This window comes from Gallus gallus, chromosome 4, assembly GCF_016699485.2.
Source record: "Gallus gallus isolate bGalGal1 chromosome 4, bGalGal1.mat.broiler.GRCg7b, whole genome shotgun sequence".
Taxonomy (NCBI): domain Eukaryota; kingdom Metazoa; phylum Chordata; class Aves; order Galliformes; family Phasianidae; genus Gallus; species Gallus gallus.
In genome coordinates, this window is record NC_052535.1 from 46,466,231 (window position 1) to 46,488,425 (window position 22,195).

Here is a 22,195-nt window from a genome sequence, read left to right on the forward strand (position 1 = left end):
GCTGAGAAGGCGTGTTGCCTTAACCTTCTCCTTTGACTTCCTTATCTGAGCACTGTATCCTGGCAGGAGGAGAGTTTTTCTGAGCAGTATCAAGTTTTTTGCCTTTCAGATAATTTTAAGTTCTCTACTGGCTTCTTGGCTTGGATTTAGTGGCAAATGAAGAAATAGCGAGCTAGAAAAGACTCTGCAAAGTATTACAGTGATGTCAATGCAAACTGTGCCAGTTGTAATTTCTTTCCATTTTAAGTAGAATGAATAACAGGAAAGTATCCCGGATGGACAAATAGCTACAGTAGATAGAACCTGTACTCTGTGGGGAAAACAGGAACGCAGCATCCATGTGTATGTAAGGGACATGAATGTTCAGCCAGCAGAAGGGTGGTGTTGGCTTGAACATTCTTATTCTTGGGGAGCACCTGTCACACCTCTCTGCTGGATCTTGCTAGGAATGTCCATCTATTTATTTAGTTCTTCACCTACAGTCTCTGCCTGGCTGCTCCAAGATGGCCCGGTTTCCATCCTTGCAACCCCAGAAGGTAGAGTAGATTTTTCTGTTGAGCTTTGGGTCTTTTCTTCTGTTGTTCTTTTCTTCACTAGGAAACTTAACCACAATGACTTAAAAATGCAGGTTAGTACTCTTGTAAGCTGTAATATGATGAGTAACTGCCATCAATTCTGTTGTTGTAAGTATTTTAGACTGAGAGTAGGAAGTCCTTGTAGCTAGCTCCATGCACTGCAGTTGCTTTGTGACTCTTGGCCAGGCCACAGAGTTGCATTTTGCTCCCTGTCAGTGCCCAGTTAACAAACTGTTAGAATTCCTGGTCTTTGTGCTGCTGTGCTGAACCGCTCAGAGCTAGGCGAATGTTCCCTGCAACACTGAAAAGAGGAACTTCTAGGCTTTTTAAAAGTACTTTTTCTTTCAGAGACAAAATAATCATGCTTAAATATTGTAAAGGTCCTTTTTTTACCAAACAAAATAATACAGTGTATCCTAATAGCTGTTAGTAGGTAATTGTATCTTCCGGCATGCTTTTAGAGTAACAGGTCTATGTGGGAAATATCTCTGAGAGTATGGAACACAAATGCGTCATGGCACGGAGTGCTCAGCTTCAATGAACAAAATTGCTGAGCTTGTTTTTAGAAACAAGATTTCCCCACAAATATCATTAAAAGTGAACTTCTCTTTTAGTTAACAAAAGGGAAGGGATTTTCCAGGAACTTGCTTTTTCTCTTTAAAGATGTCAATGCAGCTGGCAGCATTTTCTATAGTTGAGAATGCGGTATGATAAATGTTACCTGGTTTTTGTTTTTTTCTGTCTTGTGATGGAGCACAGTGCAGTTTTTTCATCAGGTCTTTTAATATTTAAATAGTAGCTATGTGAATAATGCCTGCCATCACAGACACATCTCAGTTATTCTTGGCAAACTGCAGTTGTTTTCTCGGAACAGCATTTCGTGATTCAGTAGTAACTGTGCCAGCATTCTATCTTACGTTGTCTCTTAACACTGCCATTGTAGTGTTGAACTACGATTTCAGCTGTACTGTTTCTCCAGTATGAATGTAACCGTGGAGTAATAAAGATGAGGACATTAGAACTGTTAGATTGTCTTCCACACTGAGGCTCGTCCTGTGGAGCGGTCGTGGTTTGCAGATGACTGCAGTCAGCACCTCTATGAGGACTGATGCATGGTTTCCCTTGCCTCAACTTATTTTGTTTGGGAAGGCAGTGGGGTTACAGTTAAGATAGCTACCTCTGAATTCTTAAGGGTTTTACCTGTCAGATTTTCAACAAATGCATCCCATTTCATGTCTGAATTGATTGAAAGATCACGGTGGTGCTATACTAAAATGGATGTCTAATCTCCTCTGCTTCTTGCATAGTCTGTTCTGAAATAAACCTTTTGGGAGCGTCTGGCTCTGAGTTGGAAAAGACAGATTGCTGAAACAAGGTGCAGAGACTGCTGGAATGTTGATAGAATGAACGTGGTTGCTAACGGCCACTTTGGCTGCAGAGGATGGGGAGCAAGTAGAACTTCATCTTCTGTATTTTGCAAAAGACATACCTTGGAGGCAAGCTCCTCCTGTTTAATCACTACTGCTGCAAGATAAAATAAATATGTAGCCTGGATATTTCAACAACGTGCCCCCTTACATTTGGCCCATTGTTATAATTTATGCCCGGGGCAAAAATGGCAGCAGAAATGAGTTGAGGCATCAGGACTTGCGTGTATGTTGAAGGCGTGCAGCTGGGTCTGTGCAGGGTGGGGTGTTCCCCCAGGCCCTCTTTATGGGCTGGCTGCTGTGCGATGGGATGGGAGAGCTGCTCCTTGCGGCACAGTTGCCGTGAGCCAAAGACCTCCTGGGTCATCATTTCACTGAGTACTGTGCCTTCTGCCTAAGAAATCCCAGAGTGAGAAAACAAAGATTCATCATAGGGCTGGAATATTTTAACCCCTTTTAAGGTGGATTCCAAGTGTTGTGGTTTTTTTTTTAATTATTCAGTGTAGGTGCTACTCTGTTTACATTGCTGTTTTAGGCAGCTTTTAAGTTCGCTTTGGTTTTGTCTCGCCTTGTTAATTTTAAGCAACATATCATTCCATGTTTACAACATTCTCTGTGAATCTATCATAGTATTTACAAGTTCATGCTAGATTCACTTATTTTACCATGGCTCTAGAATGTGAAACTAATCTCTCCTTCCCTTCAGAAAGTGTCTTCATTTATTATTTACACCCTGTTGTTTTTTTTTTCTTTTCTCCCCTTTTTTAAATCAAACTGTTGGACCAGTGGAAAAATGTGCTTTAACTTTTGCATTTCTCTAATGTATGAGTTTAAAGACAACCATTATCTTACTTTAAAACCATGTTGGGAGACCAAATTGATACCATTCCTCATCATAATGTTTAGAGATAGCAGAAAACCACATCAGTGGTTTGTATTTAGCCTCTGACAATGTCTGCCTTTGTTTTTCCCTTTTAAATTCTGTTGATCTACAAACTCTGCCTGTATTCTGCATTTTTACTACAGTTGGTGTCTGTCACTATCAGCAGAACTGAGTGTTTATTTTAAATTGGTAAGCGTTAAATGCTTTTTTGTTTTGTCCAAGTGCATCTTGGTTATGTTAGATGTTGTAGAGGGCAGCTTAAGAATACGTATTTCCTACCAGTGGCCTTTCAGGCTCCTTCTGTGGTGAGGCCTGAAGTTTTTCTGATAGCGTTGTTTGTAGTGTCTGCATGTCTTGGAAGCACTGGGGCTGTTTCTTGCTAACAGAGGAGTTAGGGGCTACGTAGAGATACACTAGTTAGCTGTTCATCTGTTGGGCAGAGTAGTAGGCTGAAGGTGATCTGACCTGCTGTGACTACATGATCATGTTTTCTTCTTTGCACTTTTCCCCTTGACCTGTAGGTGACTTAGCTTTACATGGTGATTGTATTTGGAATTTACAGAAGTGGCTCCAGATGGGAAGCAGAGCCCTATCTGTTAGCCACGAGGAATCAGTCTTGGTCAATGACTGCTGCATCTTATTTCTTTCTGTTAACCATTTAATTAATCTTAGATGCTATTTATCAGGTCTTACATGAGGTAAGTGAAGTGTGATACAGTGCCTTTCTAGGACATCCTGGAAAGCTCATTCTTTTATCAGCTGGGTGGGTGAAGTTAAATGCTGGCACCATTGAATTGTTTATCTTTTGCTGAGCAGCCCTCCCATTCTTTAACATGGCAAAAGGGTCAGCCCCTTCATATATCCTGTTTATGGTGAGAGCACTGCACTGTTTCTGATGGAACAAAGGTTTCTTGCCTCTTTAGTTTGATACTTCTCTTACTTGTTGGCCCACTGAAACGCTATGCTTCCTTTGGCACCTGAGTGTTTTTGCAGGTATTCTCCTTGTAGAGCAGTGGGGGCCTGCTTAGAAGCGGGGTCCATGAAAAGCCCCGCTGCCAACGCACACTCCGGTGTGCATATGGATATTTTCCTTACCTACCCACCTAGGCTTTTGCCACTAATACTATACTAAAGATAACAGTACAATATGAAATAGTACAGTGGTATTGTTCTGTTTACTAGAATATCTACGTAAATGCTGAATTAATCCTTACTGCTGCTGCTATAGGCAGGAACGTTTCCTTTAATACAGCACTGCTTTTGTTAGCAGTCTGAATAGAGCTTATCCTGTAGGTTTCTATATGCTGAACCTTTTCAGCATCCCCACTGCCTCTTCTGTATGAAATGTCTTTGGTCACTGTATTCTACCAAGCCTCTTTCCTGTATTTACCAGCTCAGTGTTGGAAAATCTGACTACTGTACTCACTGTGGTCATAACTGTGGTCATAGTTATCCACCCCTGCCTGTAGAATTGTCAAGATATTTATGCATAGATGTTACCTTCGACTTCTTTCTCTTTACTTCCTTGCTGTTGTTATTAGCTATCATGTCCACATCCTAGATTCTGTGATTTCTTGTGCAGAAGTCAAAGGACTAAAGACATTGGGTCGGGCACAGAGAATGTTGTATCCAAAAGGTTTCTTGAATGCTGCAAAACAAGGAAAAATTACAAGCAGTAAAGCAAGGCTAGTGCTGATGACAGAAGTGAATCCTGAATAGTAGTGTTGTCAAATTTGCTCAGAGCAGATGACAAAAGAATGTATTCCTGCACTTAAAATGCTGTCTGTGTTTTAGGTACTGCTCAATTAAGACTGACAGTTTTGAAGCGACTATTTATAGTGCTTGACTGCTCTGCTGTTTAGAATGCCAGCAGCATGGCAGCTTTTTCAGAAGCGCATACCTAACCTCTCAGTCTCTCACTTTGGAAGATACCAAGAGAGCCTGTGTTCCACAGGTGGCTTTCGAAAGCCGTGCCCCAAGGAGGCCATTGGTACCCTGTTTGTTCTCAACCAGTCTTTCTTGTTTATGGCCCATTTTTGGACCAATTATTTGAGAAAACAAACTGCCCACCCGGCGTGGTAGGCTGGCATGGTGGTTGTTTGCTGCATGTCCACCGTTTGGAACCTGCAATACCAAAGTGAAGGGAAGTCCTGTCTGATTTTATTTTGGTCAGTCCCATTCAGGGATTTGGTGAATGCCTCCCCTTTAGTCCCAGACTTGGTAAACCCAGTGGTTTGTACAGAACAACTGTAGGGCAAAATAAGGCTACAAAAACAAAATGTTCGAAGAACAGCCTTTACAAAACCGAAACAAGAGTTAATTTTTACCTGCAGTATCTGTCTATTTTTCTTTAGGATTATGACTTTAAAAGTGTTGGGGTTTTTCTTTTTTTTTTTCTTTTTTTTTTTTTTCCTGGACGTAAGTGAAAACCACATTTTCTTTGCAAGGTCTCTTAGGCCTTGAAAACCTCCAAGGCTGGAGCCAGCACAATCTCGCAGGGCCTGTCCCAGTGTCTGGCTGCCCACGGAGGGGGAATGTCTCCTTACACACAGTCTGAGTCTCTGTTGTTTCTCTTTAACCCATGTGTCACCTGCCATGGGTCTCTGTGAAAAGCCAGGCTCCAGCTCTTCGTAGCATCCCTGCTATCAGCACTGGGGCTGCTCTCTGCGGACACGAGAGCCATCTCTCCTTGTGCTGAGTGGGTCGTGGTTCTTCAGCCTCTCCTCACAAGGCAGTGCTCTGGCGTCTTGGTGGTCCTGTGCTGAGCTCCTTTTCATTATCATCTTTCCTGTACCGGGGTGGGACCAGAGCTGGACATAATGCTCAAGATGTTCTCCACCAAGTTTCAAGTAGAGGGGTGCATTTACCTTAGAAGAAGCTCATGCATTAGGTGTATTGTGGGGAATCTGACAGAAGATGGAGCAGACAAAACAAGATTAAAGTTGGATTCAACTGCAGACTTCTTTCTGGTTTTGTAATTTCATTGTAATTCCTCTTTTCAGCAATATTACTTCTTTTTCTGTTCTAGCTGACGCTGAAAGCATTGAAGATGATTGATGTGCAGTATTAATGCAAAGTGATTTTAGATTTTCCTGAAGTATTATGGGCACTTCCCATTACTGACATTACAGGTGTCTTAACACATATGTATGTAGGCAGCAATGAATTAGGACTTCATTTTTAGTTCATTTATATTCTTGTTCGTATTGTATTTTGCTCATATTTATTGAGGATGATAACTTATTTCCCAGGCTGAATATTTGACTTACGCTCTCACTGGTATAGAATCACTTCTGATTCCAAAAGTGGTCCCTTCATGCTAAGTAACCATAAGTTGTTAGCATTTTCATCTGACAAAAAAAAACAAAAAAAGCAGTAGGATGGCACTGAGGTAGTTGTTTTTTTTTACCTTTTTTATTTTCCTGTTTTTATTCCTTTTGTCTTTCTGCATCTCTTTTTTTCCTTCAGTCCTGTCCAGTTATTCTCCATACTGTTGTTTCAGTGCAGTTCTTCCCCCCACCCCGCCTTCCCCAGACTGTGAATATCAGCTTTTCCCACTGACACTCCTAAGTGATAATGAATTAATACACCTGGAAAGGAGTAAGTTGTGTTTGTTAAAGCCAAAATACTTAAAGAACAGTTGCTGCGTGCAACTGCACAACCTGACTACTGGTTGAAAACACGATACTTAAAATGTACTTTTTACAGCCTAGATTAGTGTCAAAGCCAAGTGCACGTGCAAGACAAGAATGTGTGCTGAGAGAGAATAGGCCTGAACCTAGTCCTTTTCTTGATTATTATTGTTTTTTTTTCCTGCAAGCAGTGCTGCAGAGCTGAATTCATGCTCAGTGCACAGTCTGTTGAAAGTTTTCCATGCTGCAGACTTTCAAACTGAATTTTTGTTTCTTTTCCTTTCTTTTCACCTTGTCCCCCTTACAGAGGCTGCAAGTCGTGCCATCGTCCAGTTTCTGGAGATCAATCAAAGTGAAGAAGCAAGTAGAGGTTGGATGCTGCTCACTACAATTAATTTACTAGCTTCGTCAGGACAGGTAAGGCTTAAACAGCAATGCTTAATGATAGTTGCGGGCCTGGAAACACACAAGAATCACAATTTTGAACTGTGAGAACACACACTAAATGATGTTCGAGACTGGTTTCTGTGTTAAGGTCTTTTTTCTGCTATAGTGCCACAGAGTTTCTGCTTCAACTCCTTGTGGCTTCGGTTGCCTAAAAATCATTCTTTTGGAACTTGAAGTTAGAATTATTGCAAGCAATTGTTATTGTTCCCCAAAGGCTTCTTGAACGTAATGCTGCTTAGCCTCCAAAAAGATCCATGTCACATGCACTACTTAAATCACTCAGTCTCAGTACAGGCCTGCCCCCCAGTTTATGTAGGATTATTAGAAGGGGAAGCTGAAAGCAATGACGAGCAAATGGTACCACAAACGTTACTGCTTCTGCCTTTGGTTCCACTCCTTGCCCATATTAGAGAACCAGTCTGTGGCAACATACAGGCTGCTGTGTGGTTTGCCCTTTCTGCTCTAATTTGCCATTATAACTCAGCATGTCATCTGCCATACGTTTAGTATGTCGCCAGCCTCTGCCCAATTTGGCTTTCCTTACCAATGATACTTTCTTATTTGCTTCTGCTTTGCTCCTTATTCCTACTTCTAACTTCCTGCCATCCAAATGCATGAATTGACTAATTGTGTGCCCCCCCCCATTTCTACTGTTAAATAGCCGGGTAATGAGGGCTTGGCTGAACCTGTTGTAATCAACTTGCAAGCTCCTATTGGCAGAGGCTGTTTGTTTTAGTTTCTGTAGTGCACTGACTGCTTCTGACTGTGGCTGTTAGGTGCTATTGTTGTGTAAATAAATTAGGATGCTATTTTTAAGGTTACTATTTAGGTAGGCATTTGCAAATAGGTGGACAATCTGCACTGCCACCTGGACAGCTTGGAAGTGTTAGAAGAAAAAAAAACAGCGTTTGAGTCAATTGTATTACAGGAGCATAACACTTTGAATATAATAATCCACTCAACTACGGTTTTGTTCTATTTACTTTCTCCCCAGAAAACTGTGGACTGCATGACTACAATGTCAGTGCCTTCCACACTCGTTAAATGTCTGTATCTGTTTTTTGACCTTCCACATGTGCCTGAGGTAGCTGGAGGAGCACAGAATGAGCTACCTCTCGCAGAGCGCCGAGCGCTACTACAGAAAGTCTTTGTACAGGTAAGAAAAGTAAAATAGGTCATAGATCTTACGAAAAGAGGAGAAATGCTTCATGTGAAATCTCCAGAAGCTGCTCTCACTTGGTTCTTTGCAAACTGTGGTCTAAGAGTTTCTGGAAGCACATGTGAGGTTAAAGTCCTGTCCCGTTTGTCCTGTGATCTCTGTCCTCAGCAAGTGTTTCTTCAAAAAGAATTACTGCACCTCTTCCACACAGCTGCCTAAAGGGAGCAAAGCATTTGCTATTGCTCTGCGTCAATCTGATGTTTGGTATCCTTGGCCATTGTTGCTTGAAATAGACATAGTAAGAAATATTAGTATTGTTAATAATCTGTGAGTTAATTTAACATATCCTGATTTCCTTTTACTTACAGAAGTAAACCGTGCATTTGGAAGTAAGTCATTTAAATATGAGGGTAAACCATGTTAGCTTGCATTTACTGTTAGTGTTATCCCTTGTGTTTTTCCAGATGCTTTTCTCCAGATTTGCCAGGGAGACCAGGGAACCTGCTCCTGCTTTCCAAGTTCCAAATTGAGTTTTTGTGGAGGAATTGCCATATGTTCTCATGACTAAACTATTAGAAGGAGCTGACTGTTACTGTTAGACCAGACTCAATGGTCATACTGTCAGTTTCCACGTACACGTTGGAAGTAACTACATAACCACACACACAAAACTGTAGAAGCCTGTTGGTAATCATCACCTTCAGTGATATGAGGGCAGTGCTGAGATTTGTAAGTGTAAATCTGTGCAACATTTTGGTACCTGTGCTACAAAAGTAAAGATCAGACTTATTCTCACAATCACTAACTACACTATCTGCCCAGAGACAGTCACTATATTGGAATGTAACCATTTTCTTCTTTTGGTTTTTTTTTTGTCCTAGTACAGCACATTTTCTTCCAAAGCAGAAATTATGATGTGCTTGGAGCTACTTTTCAGAAACTGCATTGCTGTGTTTCAGTCATCAGAGTTAAAAAATGGTGGAAGTTACCTAAATGCTGTTCCCTTAATATGCTGTTTCTCTGCTCTTTTCTGTCCCTCATCAAGGGCCATCAAGTAGTACTCTGAAATGAGCTAGCTGGAGCGGGTGAGGCTTCAGGTAGCTCCCATGCTCTGCTTTTGTTTTAACTTCTGTGCCTCCTCGGGGTGCAGGTTGCTTTACAAAATCTTCCTTATGTTTTCTGGGAGAGAGCCTCGGCTTCCTGCAGAAGACAGAAAGTAGACAACAGATGTCCTTAGAAAATGCACAGAAGAGAGCACATAGTACACTGACAGGCTGCACTGCTGCATATTGTCTTGGTTAAGGTAATCTGGCAATTTGGATCCAGGCTACCGGCTTGCAGATAGGAAAGGCTACAGCAACGCTACAGCCCTGTCAAGCTTTTTGGGCTGTTTTTGTTGATTAAGAAAGTACAGATGTTGCCCTTGCCAGTAGATTTTCAGTGAACTTCCTTGTATGAGGAAGGAACGTAATGGTTTGCCTCTCAGAGCTGTTGGTCCACTGCAGTATTTAAACCTGTGAATCGGTGAATAGCTGACTGGATTATCAAAGGAAGGAATATGGTGGTTCCCAAAGCAGGCATGCTGTTTCACCTGGGAGATTTATTTAGGTTCTGCTGCTAGTGTTTTGCTAATAATCTTCAGCTGAATGGAGACCTGAAGTAGCCACGTGTTGAATAACCTTGTCTTTGTTTTTGTATTTTAAATTAATAAGCGAAGGGAGAGCAGCACATTGCTTCTTCTAACATGCGCTCTACGTGGAAGCAAGTTTCAACTTTTCCTAAGGCTAGACAGAAAAACCAATAGCAAGATAATAATGCTGGATATTTACCGACTTACTGTTTCAGATCTTAGTAAAACTGTGCAGTTTTGTGTCCCCTGCGGAGGAACTGGCTCAAAAGGATGATCTGCAGCTTTTATTCAGTGCAATAACGTCATGGTGCCCTCCCTATAATCTGCCTTGGAGGAAGAGTGCAGGGGAAGTACTGATGACCATATCGCGTCACGGCCTTAGTGTCAATGTAGTGAAATACATTCACGGTATGTGTCTTTCTCCAGTAGTGGGTATTTATTTATCTTTGATGGCTTTACTAATGGTGAAATACGCATGAAAACTGTAGATCAAGGAAAACACGTGGTCTTTCTTTTTGGACATAAGTCTTGATGTATGTGTAACATTTAAGAGCGTTTGTATTTTCAGTTCGTTTTGCTTCATACATGTCAATGTAAAACTAAACAGCAGTGTTTTCCTATTGCTTTGCTGCAGAATAACCAGGAAGACAGATTCTGTCTCATTGTTGCTACTGTTTGAGCAACTTCAGTAACTGCTTCTATTGAAAAATGTTAATTGTGCAGATGAATGGGTTTGTCGTTTCTGCTGCCAGCTTTAATTCTTAAGGGAATTTTGTTACTTTCTGCCCGATGTTTGAATTAGCAGCAGCAGTCCCTTGCAGAGGCAAGGCAAGCTAGCAGTGCCTCATGTACAGCCGCTTTGCCTAGGTACTGCTCTAGCTGGCAACTCAAGTGTAGGGACATCTGAGGAATCTGCAGGAAGAGGAACCAGCTCAGAGTGTTCTGCTGACGCATTTTGAGCTATTAGAAGCCCAGAAAAGCATCTGCCCTGTAGTAAATACTGGTGCATTATGAAAATCAGGGAGAGCTAATTTGGATATACTGAGAGAATGTTCTTTGTCTGACATTTCACTTCTGCGGGAAGTATTGGGTCAGACTGATATAGCCACCAGTAATTTGCTGTTTATTCTGTTATCCAGGACATTAAGGGGCTGTTATATCCTGAACACAGTGAAACCTGGATAATAGAGACACCAGGAAATGCTTAGACAGGGAGCTTGGTGTGAATGTGGAACCCCCAAGTACTTACTGATGGTGTGTTGGAACAGCTAGCTTGCATGCAGTCAGTTCCCCAGGCCCAAAAACATTGTCCCTAGCACCTAGCCCAGGGCTCTTCTGCCTTTGCTCAGTTGTCACCCACACCTCTCATGGGGTCGCTGTTCTCAGTTCCTGTGCCACTAGTGTGACAGCCACCAACAGAATGAAGCAGCCAGAATCATTCAGTTTTACCTCCTGATCTTATTTGAGAGAAATAGCATCCTGGTTTTGGTATGGAAACCAGCATACAGGGGGAGATGGTGAGAAATACGGAAAGCTAACCTACCAGATACTTTATCCCCGATGCGTCTTTACAAGGAATTGCTCAGTGTTTGCCCCAGAAGGGCTGCTGCCACACTGGTTAGTGGCAAAGGACTTGTGAGAGCAAAGTGAAAGGACATCTGGTATCAGAGTGGATAGTATGCATGGGAAGAGCTTTGAGAACGAATACCTGAATGAAAATAGCGGTGTTGCATTAATTTAAAGTTGTATGAGTGTTGAGATATTTAGGGTTTGAGGTATGAAATCTGGTAAAACGTATTTCGGATGTTGTATTTAGGGCCTTCAGACAGTAGTACCATCTAAATACGCGTGTATTTTTTTCAGTTGGAACACTTGTTTCAATGAGCTGTCAGTCTTACCACAAATTATAGTAGTCTGTGATTACTGGGGAAAGAAGCCACTGTTTCCCCATACTCCGGCAAGCAAATTTTTACAAGGTGCTACAAAACCTTTTTGGCAATTAATGAAAGATGTCGCCCCGTCCCTGCATACTTCACAGTAAATGTTAATCTCCGTTTTTCCTTGCACTAGCAGCAGTTTTTCAATTCCAGTGAGAAAGAAGTGAGTGTACAGCATCTCTTAGAAGCACAAATTAGACATCGGTTAAATGTTTTCAAATTGGGTTTTAAAGCTGATAATTATTTTACATACAACTGTAGCAACCTCACTGTACTGTGTTTTGATATGAACTTCTGGGAAGTTTTCTATCAGTGTAGCTAGAAATACTTGCACTTTTCTGTAAATACTGGAAAGTTTGAGTAGGAAGCCACTGAAGAGGACTACCTTTGAAACCTGAAATCCAAGTACAGAGTTGGGAAAGGTTTTTAGAATGTGCCAATGGAATATGAGAGATGTGTAGAATGAGACAAGCTGTCTGCTTTGCCTCAGGGTTCTTTGAGCCTACTCTTAATGCCAGCCAAGGTATTGCTGACCAGGGGAGCCATGCAGTGAATGTCCTGTGTCAGGTTTTACCTAACACTAGCAACATAGTATAGTTCAGGACTTACTATAACTGTTTTTAAATACAGAATGGGATCTTCTAGAATTATTAAAACAGTTCATATTGGTTTTCTCGTTTGACTGATTTTTCCCAAGTGAACTTTTCAAATAAAAGTTGGTATTTGTCTGCTCAGTCATCTTCTTCAAGAGGTAAAGATTATCCGAGGGAAGACGAGGCTGGCAGAAAAAGGATAGGAATGGGCTCTGAAGCTACTGGAGAATCTTACTCATCTCCAGGCATTCTGTCAGGTTGCATGATGAGAGATAACAAAGTAACTGTTACCTTTTTGCTACGTTTCATTTAGAAACTGTTCTCATTTCAATGATTAACATCAGTAAAATCCTAAATTTCTTAAAATTCTTTCCAGAAAAAGAATGTTTGTCCACGTGTGTTCAGAACATGCAGCAGTCTGATGACCTTTCTCCCCTTGAAATAGTTGAGATGTTTGCTGGGCTTTCTTGTTTTCTCAAAGATTCCAGTGATGTATCACAAACACTACTGGATGATTTTAGGATATGGCAAGGATACAACTTCCTCTGCGATCTCCTCCTCAGGTATGTACAAAGAATGCAGACAGATGGCCGTGAGCTCTTTTAAAAAAGATTTCCTATTAAAGAACAGTTCAGTGGATATAAACGGAAAATAATGGTTGTAGGTAGCTATGAAATGAAGACATTAGGACCAAAACATCAAGTTACATGCTTCTCTCCTGCTATGAAACTACACTGTTTAGGTTATTATTCCTTGGTGCTGTTTTTTTTACTAAATCGTCTTGTATGATAGAAGAAAGCAGGTACTGTGCTGTTGGTGTTGGTGTTTGTTGTTCAAACACAAGATGCTAATACAGAAATGGAATCTGAACGTACACCTTATCATGTATATGGAAGTCAGAGATGGTTAGAAACAACGCTGTAATAGCCATTAATGAGAAGAGTTAATGTTAAGAGCTAACTCTGTTTCTTGTTTTGGATTCCAAGTTGTTAGGTTTCTGTACCTAAATATTAGAACTTAATTTTCTATTGTCTGCTATGTTTTTGTTTGTTTGCTTTTGAAGAATACCAGGCTTTATCATGGCATATGAAATCCCTACTTACAGTTAGAATCATGCATACATTACCATCTGTGCTGAAACTGCTTCAATACATGCTATGTTATTGCTCTTTTAGTATAAATTGTCGTTCTGAGTATGAATTAAATTATTTGAATGGATGCTTTGTTACGTATCAAAAACTTGTTGTTTTCTAGAAACTGTTGGCCGGAGGTTAGGCAGAATTTTAGGAACGTGCTGTCATCAGCAATTTCTTTTTCAAGCACAAAAGCGACCCTCTGTACATCAAGTGTTTTAAACTGACTTTCTCCTGAGCTTGCTCACTTTTTCAGCCAAAGAGTGGAGATTCCCTGGCAGATGTATGAGAAGAGGTAGAGGGGTGTGTTTGTGAGTCTGGAAAAGGAGAGCACAATCACACAGCACACCAGTTTGTCGTTTGACATGACAGAATTAAAGCACAGAAATGCATTATCCTCACTTCTTTGTGAGCTGTCCCCAGAAAAATTGCTAAAAAACTTTGCAAAAAATGCTTGGAAGAAGGTCTTCCAGTATGCAGTACTGTTAGGAGGAGAACTGTCATGTAGCAGTATGAAATGTAGGCACTGGCAGTCCAGTCACAAAGAAGGAAGGCTTTGGAGCTGGTAAAGCAAAATAGTATGTGAAGATATTGACTTAATAAGACATTGCCAGAGACCTGTGAAGAACGAGGGAGAGAGTATATACTTTGACCTCAATATGAAAGGGCACGGTGTGTGGAGGATTCACATAATAGTAATGGATGGGCTGAGTCCTTCTGTAATGGTGGTGTCTCACTGCAGAGAAGATGCAGGATGCAGAATGAGTTTATCAACACGAGGAAAAATACTGCTTACAGTGTATAAGCAAATATGGGATTATGGTCCCTGGCTTTCTCCTCAGGTCTGTAGAGGCTTAGTATGCAATGAAACTTTTGGTGACTTTCAAGTGCCTTCCCAGCTAGAGGACAATTGGATAGCAAGTCAGCATTTTGTTCAGTTGGTTTCCTGCTGAATCGTGCAGGCAGATGTGATGCTGGGAGCAAACTTTCCTGTTGGTGCTGCTGGTTCCAACTATCCCTTTGCTGCCTTCCTCTGCCCTGTCACTGCAGCCCCAGGATGTGACCCGTGGTCCCTGGCTGGGCAATTTGCCTGGGACTAAGAGAAAGCTGTTTGCTCATGCTGTCTTCCTTAGCCTTGTCCTCCTGAAACAGTAATACACGGATAAAAAGATTTGAATGTGTAAGCAGTGGATTGGAACTGAGAAGAATAATCTGGGTTTTAATGGTTTGCCTTTTTTTTTTTGGTTTTTTTTTTTTAATTTTCCCTGACTGAATTACTATCGGTAAGTGGTGATTAGAATTAGATGTGACAATTTCTACCTCCTAGGATTTCTATATAGAAGTCTGCAGTTCTAAAGAAGATATTTGGCTGTGCACTTCTAGATATTCTGTTTCTAGTATGATTATTTCATTAACACAAATTATCAGCTATGAATGTGCCACAGTAGATTAAGTGCAGGTTTATTTACTAGGTATTTGCCTATCAGCTTCCTATTCATAAGAGGATTTGTCACAGAATGGTTTGGGTTGGAAGGGACCTTAAAACCCCTCCAGTTCCAGTGCCTCTGCTGTAAACTGGTTGCTATCCACCAGCTCCCTTCAAGTACTGGAAGGCCACAATGAGCTTTCTCCCCAGAGCCTTTTCTTCTCCAGGCTGAACAAGGCCAGCTTCCTCAACCTGTCTCTATAGGAGAGGTGCCCTAGCCCTCTGATCATTTTTGTGACCCTCCTCTGGATGCCCTCCAACTGCTCTGCATCCTTCCTGTACTGAGGGCCCTAGGCTTCAATACGGTATGCCAGATGAGGCCTCGCTAGAGCAGAGCAGAGAGAGAAAATCACCTCCCTTGCCCTGCTGCCGCTCCTCTTTTGATGCATGACACAACTGGCCTTCTGGGTAATTTATAATTAATTTTTAGTATCTGTGCAGCTTTCTAGCAGGCTGTTGAGTTCATGGCAAGATTTATGAAGTGAATTTCTATAGGAAATAAATGTATGCTGTCGTGAATTCATTAATGTTTGACTGACTGAATGGTTAGAAACGTGAATGGAGAATGTGTAAAATAGTGTGCAGGGTCCTTGAGGTTATTCTCTAAGTTAACAGAGAAAAATGAAAGAAATCATTGATGACAGTGATTTGAGTTGAAATAAACTCATGCTAACATAGTTTTCTGTTGTTTTTGTATCCTTTAGATTAGAACAGGCAAAAGAGGCTGAATCGAAGGATGCTTTGAAGGACTTGGTTAATTTGATTACGTCCTTAACAACATATGGTGTAAATGAATTGAAACCAGCTGGTGTTACTACAGGGGTACCTTTCCTACTACCTGGATTTGCAGTGCCACAGCCTGCAGGCAAAGGTGAGCATTTTTTCCCTCCCTCACTGTATGTTTTAAAATATAAACAATAAAATAAAGAGAAGCTGTGTACTATGCAAACTGTTTGCTATTGAGTATAAGTACTTCTACTAAGATTGCTTATTAAATGCTTGGTTATCTTGTCCTAGAGGTCCTTTTTCTTTGGGTTTAATACTTAAAAAGAAGTAAATGCACAGTTTTTTTTTGTTTGTTTGTTTTTGAGAACTGTAGGGAAGTCAAACATCTGCACAAAGCTCACAGTATCTATTTGGACATCTTGATTATCAGTATGGGGAGATGCACTGATTTGATTTATAATGTTCTAATCTGATCTCACAAAACTCACTGAAGGGTTACGCGCTGCTTTGGTGATGGTTTGTTATTGTTTTGTATATTTTTTTTTTAATTGTGGAGATTGACTTTCTGTTACACATGCTAAAGCTGACAAAAGCTATCTTGTGAGCTGTCGTTGTTTCATCACCAGTGAGCATTCAGAGTGGTGAAACCTGCAGTGTGCTTGCAGCCACAGTGGATTATGATACGAATCCAAGGTTGAGAAAGTTTGCAGGGGAAAGATTTTTATAAAAACAGAATTTGGATTCTACACACTTTAAAATGCAGTTTGATTTTGCATGTAAGAAAGGACTGTAGAGTTTAGCAGGTGACTGTGGAGCTAGCTTGCTTCTCAGGCTTCTCTTTGGTTTTAGTAACACTGGAGATATTTGCAAAGGTTTTGTGATAGGTGTATCGTTATAGATTTGTATGCTAACAGATTTACTTTGACCATTTCTCTTGTATATTTAAGCTTTTGGGACAATCACTTTTCTGGTGTTGAAAAAGTTTATTACTTATGGAATCTGTTTTCCCTTTGCACTCGAGGAAAAGATGATATAGGCAGAGTTTAGTTTGTTCATGTTCTGGTGATAATGCTGATTTTTGCCTAAGCTAATCAGCTTTGAGATAGTAACATAAGAACAACCATCTCTTACGTTCTCAAAAAAAAAAAACACCTCATATTTCATTTTATCATGTTTGTCATGATCTATCATACATCTATCCTGTTTATTTCTCAGTTCTGTTGATGTGTTATCTGTGGAGGACGTATTAACACATTTCCTTAATTGCTTTTATTTAAATCTTTTTAGGTTTTGAACTCTGTAGAGCTGGTGAAGATTTGGTTTCTTCAGGGGTCCTTGTAACAAAGATAATGCATTAATCTGCTTGATTGCCTGAAACAACTGCTTATACTTAATTAGAACATAACCAGTTGTGTCTGTCACTGCCTATGTTCCTTTCATGTTTTTTGAACTCCGTCCACTTTCCAACATTTTTCATTTCAAAGAAAGCATGCAAAACACCTTCTTTTAGAAATGAATGAATATGACTTGCAATGTACTGTGAATATTCTTCCAGTAAGTGAAACTGTTGCATGTAACTTTTCAAGGAAGTTTCTTGTTCCTTTCTGGAGAAATACAGCAGGGAAAGTAGTGAGGGCAGACACTGAGATAATTTAATTTTCTTTTAAATTGGACAGCTGAGTTTGTAAAAGATGGAGACAGTAGTATTCCACAGAGCATACACAACAAATCAAGATTCTTCTTTTGTAAAAGGTTTGGAAATCATGTTAATGATTTACTTTTAGCTTGTTTGAAGGTAAGGTTTTATTGTTAGAGCATCCTGATTTTCCTTTATACGTATTTTTTTTTTCCAGTGGATATTTATCATGAGGTGATTCTTGCACAGTGGGATTGGACCACTATGAGTTGTACTATCCTTGTAAAAGTTACAACACTGAGCTTTGAGGCGACTTTCTAGTAGAGTAATATCTGCACTGCCCGTTGAAGATTATGGGGGGCACAGGAACACACATAAACAAGGCGGTCTTTGGCTAAATGAATGAGATTTGATTGAAATTTATGGAAATTAAAAGAAGCTTGACCTAGCTTTTAGAGATAGGAAGTCTTTGTAAAGCATACTGTAGCAGTAATATTAGCACAAATTCTTCCAATTGTTTTAATTTCCTAATTATTGATAGTACTGGACCTTGCCAAAGCTTTCTTATTCCCAGGCTGATTCCCAAAAGCCATCCCAATGCCATCATCTGATTTAGATGGTATGATTATTCATTAAAATTCTAATATGGAACTGAGCAAGAGCATGCTCTCTGTTGAATGTAGGCCTTCTGCAGCCCTCCGGAGTTTCTCTGCACTTAGCTCTCTTTTATCACACAATTTCCAAAGAGTGAACGGAACATGATAACTCAGAGGCCATGCATGCTGTTCAGCTTTGAACTCAACTGATAAGGCTTTGTCATTGTTTATTGCTCTATTAAATGAAGGTGATCAGATGCATGTTCTTCTAAACTTAGCCTCCCTAAAACTTGTGAAGGACGTAGTGGTCTTCTGTGTTACGGAATGCAGAACATTTTACTGTTTCTGTCATGTGTTTTCTTACACACCAGATAGGTGACATGCAGGCTTTATTTTTTCTCTAGAACTGTATCCCCTTGCAAATTTTAAAAGTAGGTCACCCTACTTCCCTATTTGGAAGAAACTATCATTCATTTAGCTGCATGTGTAAACACTTGCTTTCAAAGACAAAGACGTCATCTGAACAAATAGTAAGTCATAGGATTTGCAATATAATTGATTATGGAAAGGCTTTTTGAAGAGCCCATTTTAATTGAAAGAGTAATATTACTGTTATTTTAACCACGCTTATTAGAATGCATGGAATGTTATTAGTAAGTGTACTCATTGAGACAATCAAGAACTTTCACTTTTTTCTTCCCATCCCACTTTGTTTCCTAATTTAGGTCACAGCGTGAGGAATATCCAAGCGTTTTCCGTCCTTCAGAATGCATTTTTGAAAGCAAAAACTAGCTATCTAGCACAAATTATCCTTGATGCCATCACGAATATTTACATGGCGGACAATGCCAATTACTTCATTTTGGAATCACAGCACACATTGTCTCAGTTTGCAGAGAAAATTTCTAAACTTCCAGAAGTGCAGACCAAATACTTTGAGATGCTGGAATTTGTTGTCTTCAGCTTGAATTACATACCCTGTAAAGAACTGATCAGTGTGAGCATCCTTTTAAAATCCAGCACTTCTTATCACTGTAGCATCATTGCCATGAAGACGCTCCTGAAATTCACCCGTCACGACTACATCTTTAAGGATGTCTTCAGGGAGGTGGGGCTTTTGGAGGTGATGGTAAATCTTCTTCATAAATATGCAGCCCTTCTGAAAGATCCCACTCAGGCTTTGAATGATCAAGGTAGTGTGTGGTCTTCCATTTTACTAATGCATGTATTTTTGGCTGGGAATGTTGGAGGATGATGGATATGAGGAAAAGGAAGAAAGTTGGAATGTGTCTCTTAAGGGCAGAGTTCTGGCAGGTACTCCTGTGCCATCCTATAAACACACTGGGGTTCCCTCTTCCTTTCTGTCCTTCACAGTGCAATCTCAGAAAATCAAAGTAAGAGTTCATACTTTACTTTTTCAAAGACTTTCGATATATTGCTTTTAATGTTAAAGTTACTGTACGTCAAAAGAAAGAGTGAACAAACAATACGTAGCCTGCCCATTTCTCCCCTGCTTCACCCTAATTGTCTTGCCTGGCCCCCTAGGAATGCTATAAACTCTTCATGGGGTTGTGTATTCAAGTTTACTGACTTTTTTTAAAGACGTTAGGTCTATATTCTAGTAAGAACATTACAAAAAAAAATTATATATGTGTTTTCATGTCCAAAATTGGGAATCTCAGAGTTAAGCCACTAGTTGCTTGGCAAGTGCAAATCATATTTGCATGCTTTTTAATGTATTTTTTACTCAAACAGCAATAGAATTAGCATGTGTCAGTGACACTTCTATATATTATTGTTGGCTGATTTACCTGGGTTTATAGAATGAAGCTTTGCTTGTGAGTCAGCTGATTATATGTAAAAACCTACATTGCCAGAAACTGTTGTTGGAAAATATGTGATTTCTCAAGTGCTTCTCAATAAAGGGATGAAGGCACCATCTGATTAGAGTGCTGCCTGGTTGGATGTTGCCCTCATGTTCCGCCTTGCAGCTTAATAATCATTCTTCTTTTCTGGAGTGTTATACTGTGCTTAAATTGCTATATGCAGTGTAGGTTCATCTGTTACACCTGTCAAATCATCAACACATTTAAATTACTTCGGTAGACGTAGTTTTGTGCTTTTGTCTGGAACTTCTCTTTGCAAGTACTTAAAGAACAAAGCAGATCCTGTTGGTTTTCATCAATGATGTGGCATTGTGACTTGAAGAAACAGTATTTGGAGACATGGAACAACACATACAGCTGCACTGTCAGCCACTGAGCTCACAGAACTCAAAAGCTTCTGTTAAAATTCTTGGTTTTATAAATGGTGTTTTCACGCATTTCATACTCAAGCTTTCCCTGTGGATGCTCATACAGACTTGCTTTGAAATTTGGTTAGTTTGTTTTCTCCGGGGAAATAAAGAAATTGAAAGCGTTGGTGGAAAAAATCAAGAAGCATCTTAGCAAAGAGTGATTTCATTTTATTTTTTATTCTGTCTCTACTTCTGCAATTATTTTTAGGGGATTCAAGAAACAGTTCATTTGAGGACCAAAAGCAGTTGGCTTTGTTGGTTATGGAGACCCTGACAGTTCTACTACAAGGCTCAAACACAAATGCAGGTAAGTAGAAAGACCACTGGCAAAGCACTTATAAAAACAAAGGACTTATAAAAATGCAATTGAGAAATTTGCCTAAAGACAAAATAGTCCTGATTTTTCTATCTTCATGCAATTAATCACAGTGAAATGTCCTTTTTCTTACTTGCCAAGTTTTCTTCCATAAGAGAAAATCAGTAGCATAACTTGGAGTACATAAAGGAATTTGAGATACTTTTTTGGTGGTTGTTTTTTTTTTTTCTGACTTGATCCTCTTGGCAGTTTTTTACTTAAAAAGAACCATGCACATCCATTTCTCCTCAAATGTTATTGCAGTCATCTGTAGTAGGGCTCGTAGCGCTGGTTTTCTTACGACAAATTTAAGTGCATAATTAGACATGTAATTTTCTATTGACAATGTTATGTCTACTGAAATTTGATTTAGAAATGTGTGCCATCTGTAGTGTAAGGCGGGTTTCCTTTTTCTGTAGGTATATTCCTAGTTGGTACCCATAAGTAGGCCTCAGTTACAAGTATCTGTTCTTCTGAACGAGGCAGATTATGCTGTACATTATTTCATTATCTGATGCAGAACAGCATCAAAAAAGAAAATGCCTTATTTCACATTAGTACAAATTGTCTCTGAGAACTTAAAATAAAACAGCTGAAAAAGTGATAGGTGTTCTTAACACCTTTTGCTTTGCTTTATGGGAGGAAGAAGATGAGGGGAGGAAAAGGACACCACCTTGGAGAAACAAAGTTTCTAACCACAGAGGCCTTTTTCTCCCGTTTCTTCTTTATTGTTTTGTGTTCTGACTGCTTCTTACTCCCTTCTGTTTTTGTTCCTGTTTTCAGTTCAATATGAGAGGTTAGAATCCATGACAAATGTCTAAGAATGGAATCCTACAACTGTCCAGCTCAACTGACTGCTCATTGTTTAAACATAGCTCCTGGCCTAATGGCAGAAAGCTTTTAACTTTTTTGTGTTGTTGATAAAGCAAATTTTTTTCTCAAAATACAGATTCAATGTTCAATAACTTTTGGTCAAATTGGAGTACTTTGCTGAACAAAATGCTGTAACAAAAAAAAAACCACACAAACAAAAAACAACAACAAAAAAAGGTTTTGTTGTTTTTTAAACTCTTCTCCTGCAGTGGTCTTCCAAGCTGGATGTGGCTCTGGGCAGCCTGGTCTGGTGGTTGATGACCCTGCACATAGCAGGGGGTTGAAACTCGATGATCATTGTAGTCCCTTTCAGCCCAGGCCATTCTATGATTCTGTGATGATTCTATGATATAGATGAGTTCATTCATACTTCTGTGTAGTTTTTCTGGATAAAAGCAAATTTCAAAGCCGTACAGTTGGCCCTAAAAGAGAAGTGATATGTGTGTATGTGTTTCAGGGTAAGGTGATAGTTACAAAAGTGAGTTGCTTCTAAACGAAATATAAATGAAAAAAGGAAGCAGGAATCAATAGGGTGTGAGTCAGACTGTGGAGTACATCTTCAACTTTATTCCTTTCACATTTGACAAGACTGTACTAGCTCAAGCTTTCTAAAAGAATTTTGTCCTTCTGCCTTTGGCAATTAATGTGTTCTCTATCTGCGCCTCTGCTTTATTTCTTGGATTCAACAAAATGGTCATGGAAAGCAGAGTGGCTTGCTGAAAAAATTTCCATTGAGTTGATGGCTGTCTCTTTATTAACTCAAGGGAATATTGGACTGGAAAGGTGTTCTTAAGTGCATCAGAGCTGGTGT

At 39.9% G+C, this 22,195-nt stretch overlaps 1 protein-coding gene across 9 annotated transcripts in view; it reads left to right on the plus strand.

Annotated features, from left to right (window-relative positions):
• The window catches only part of WDFY3 (WD repeat and FYVE domain containing 3), a 139,864-nt gene that overhangs the window by 39,186 nt on the left and 78,483 nt on the right, over nt 1-22,195 (plus strand). For 8 of the 9 annotated variants that reach the window (XM_015276464.4, XM_015276469.4, XM_015276467.4 and 5 more), the window contains exons 5-11: nt 6,825-6,934; nt 7,959-8,120; nt 9,969-10,161; nt 12,660-12,846; nt 15,607-15,773; nt 18,586-19,053; nt 20,365-20,463. In XM_015276464.4, coding sequence (XP_015131950.1) covers nt 6,825-6,934; nt 7,959-8,120; nt 9,969-10,161; nt 12,660-12,846; nt 15,607-15,773; nt 18,586-19,053; nt 20,365-20,463 — 1,386 coding nt within the window. Of the gene's footprint in view, nt 1-6,824; nt 6,935-7,958; nt 8,121-9,968; nt 10,162-12,659; nt 12,847-15,606; nt 15,774-17,082; nt 17,183-18,585; nt 19,054-20,364; nt 20,464-22,195 lie in introns of those variants that run through there. The other variant, XM_040699143.2, reaches the window with a different exon arrangement.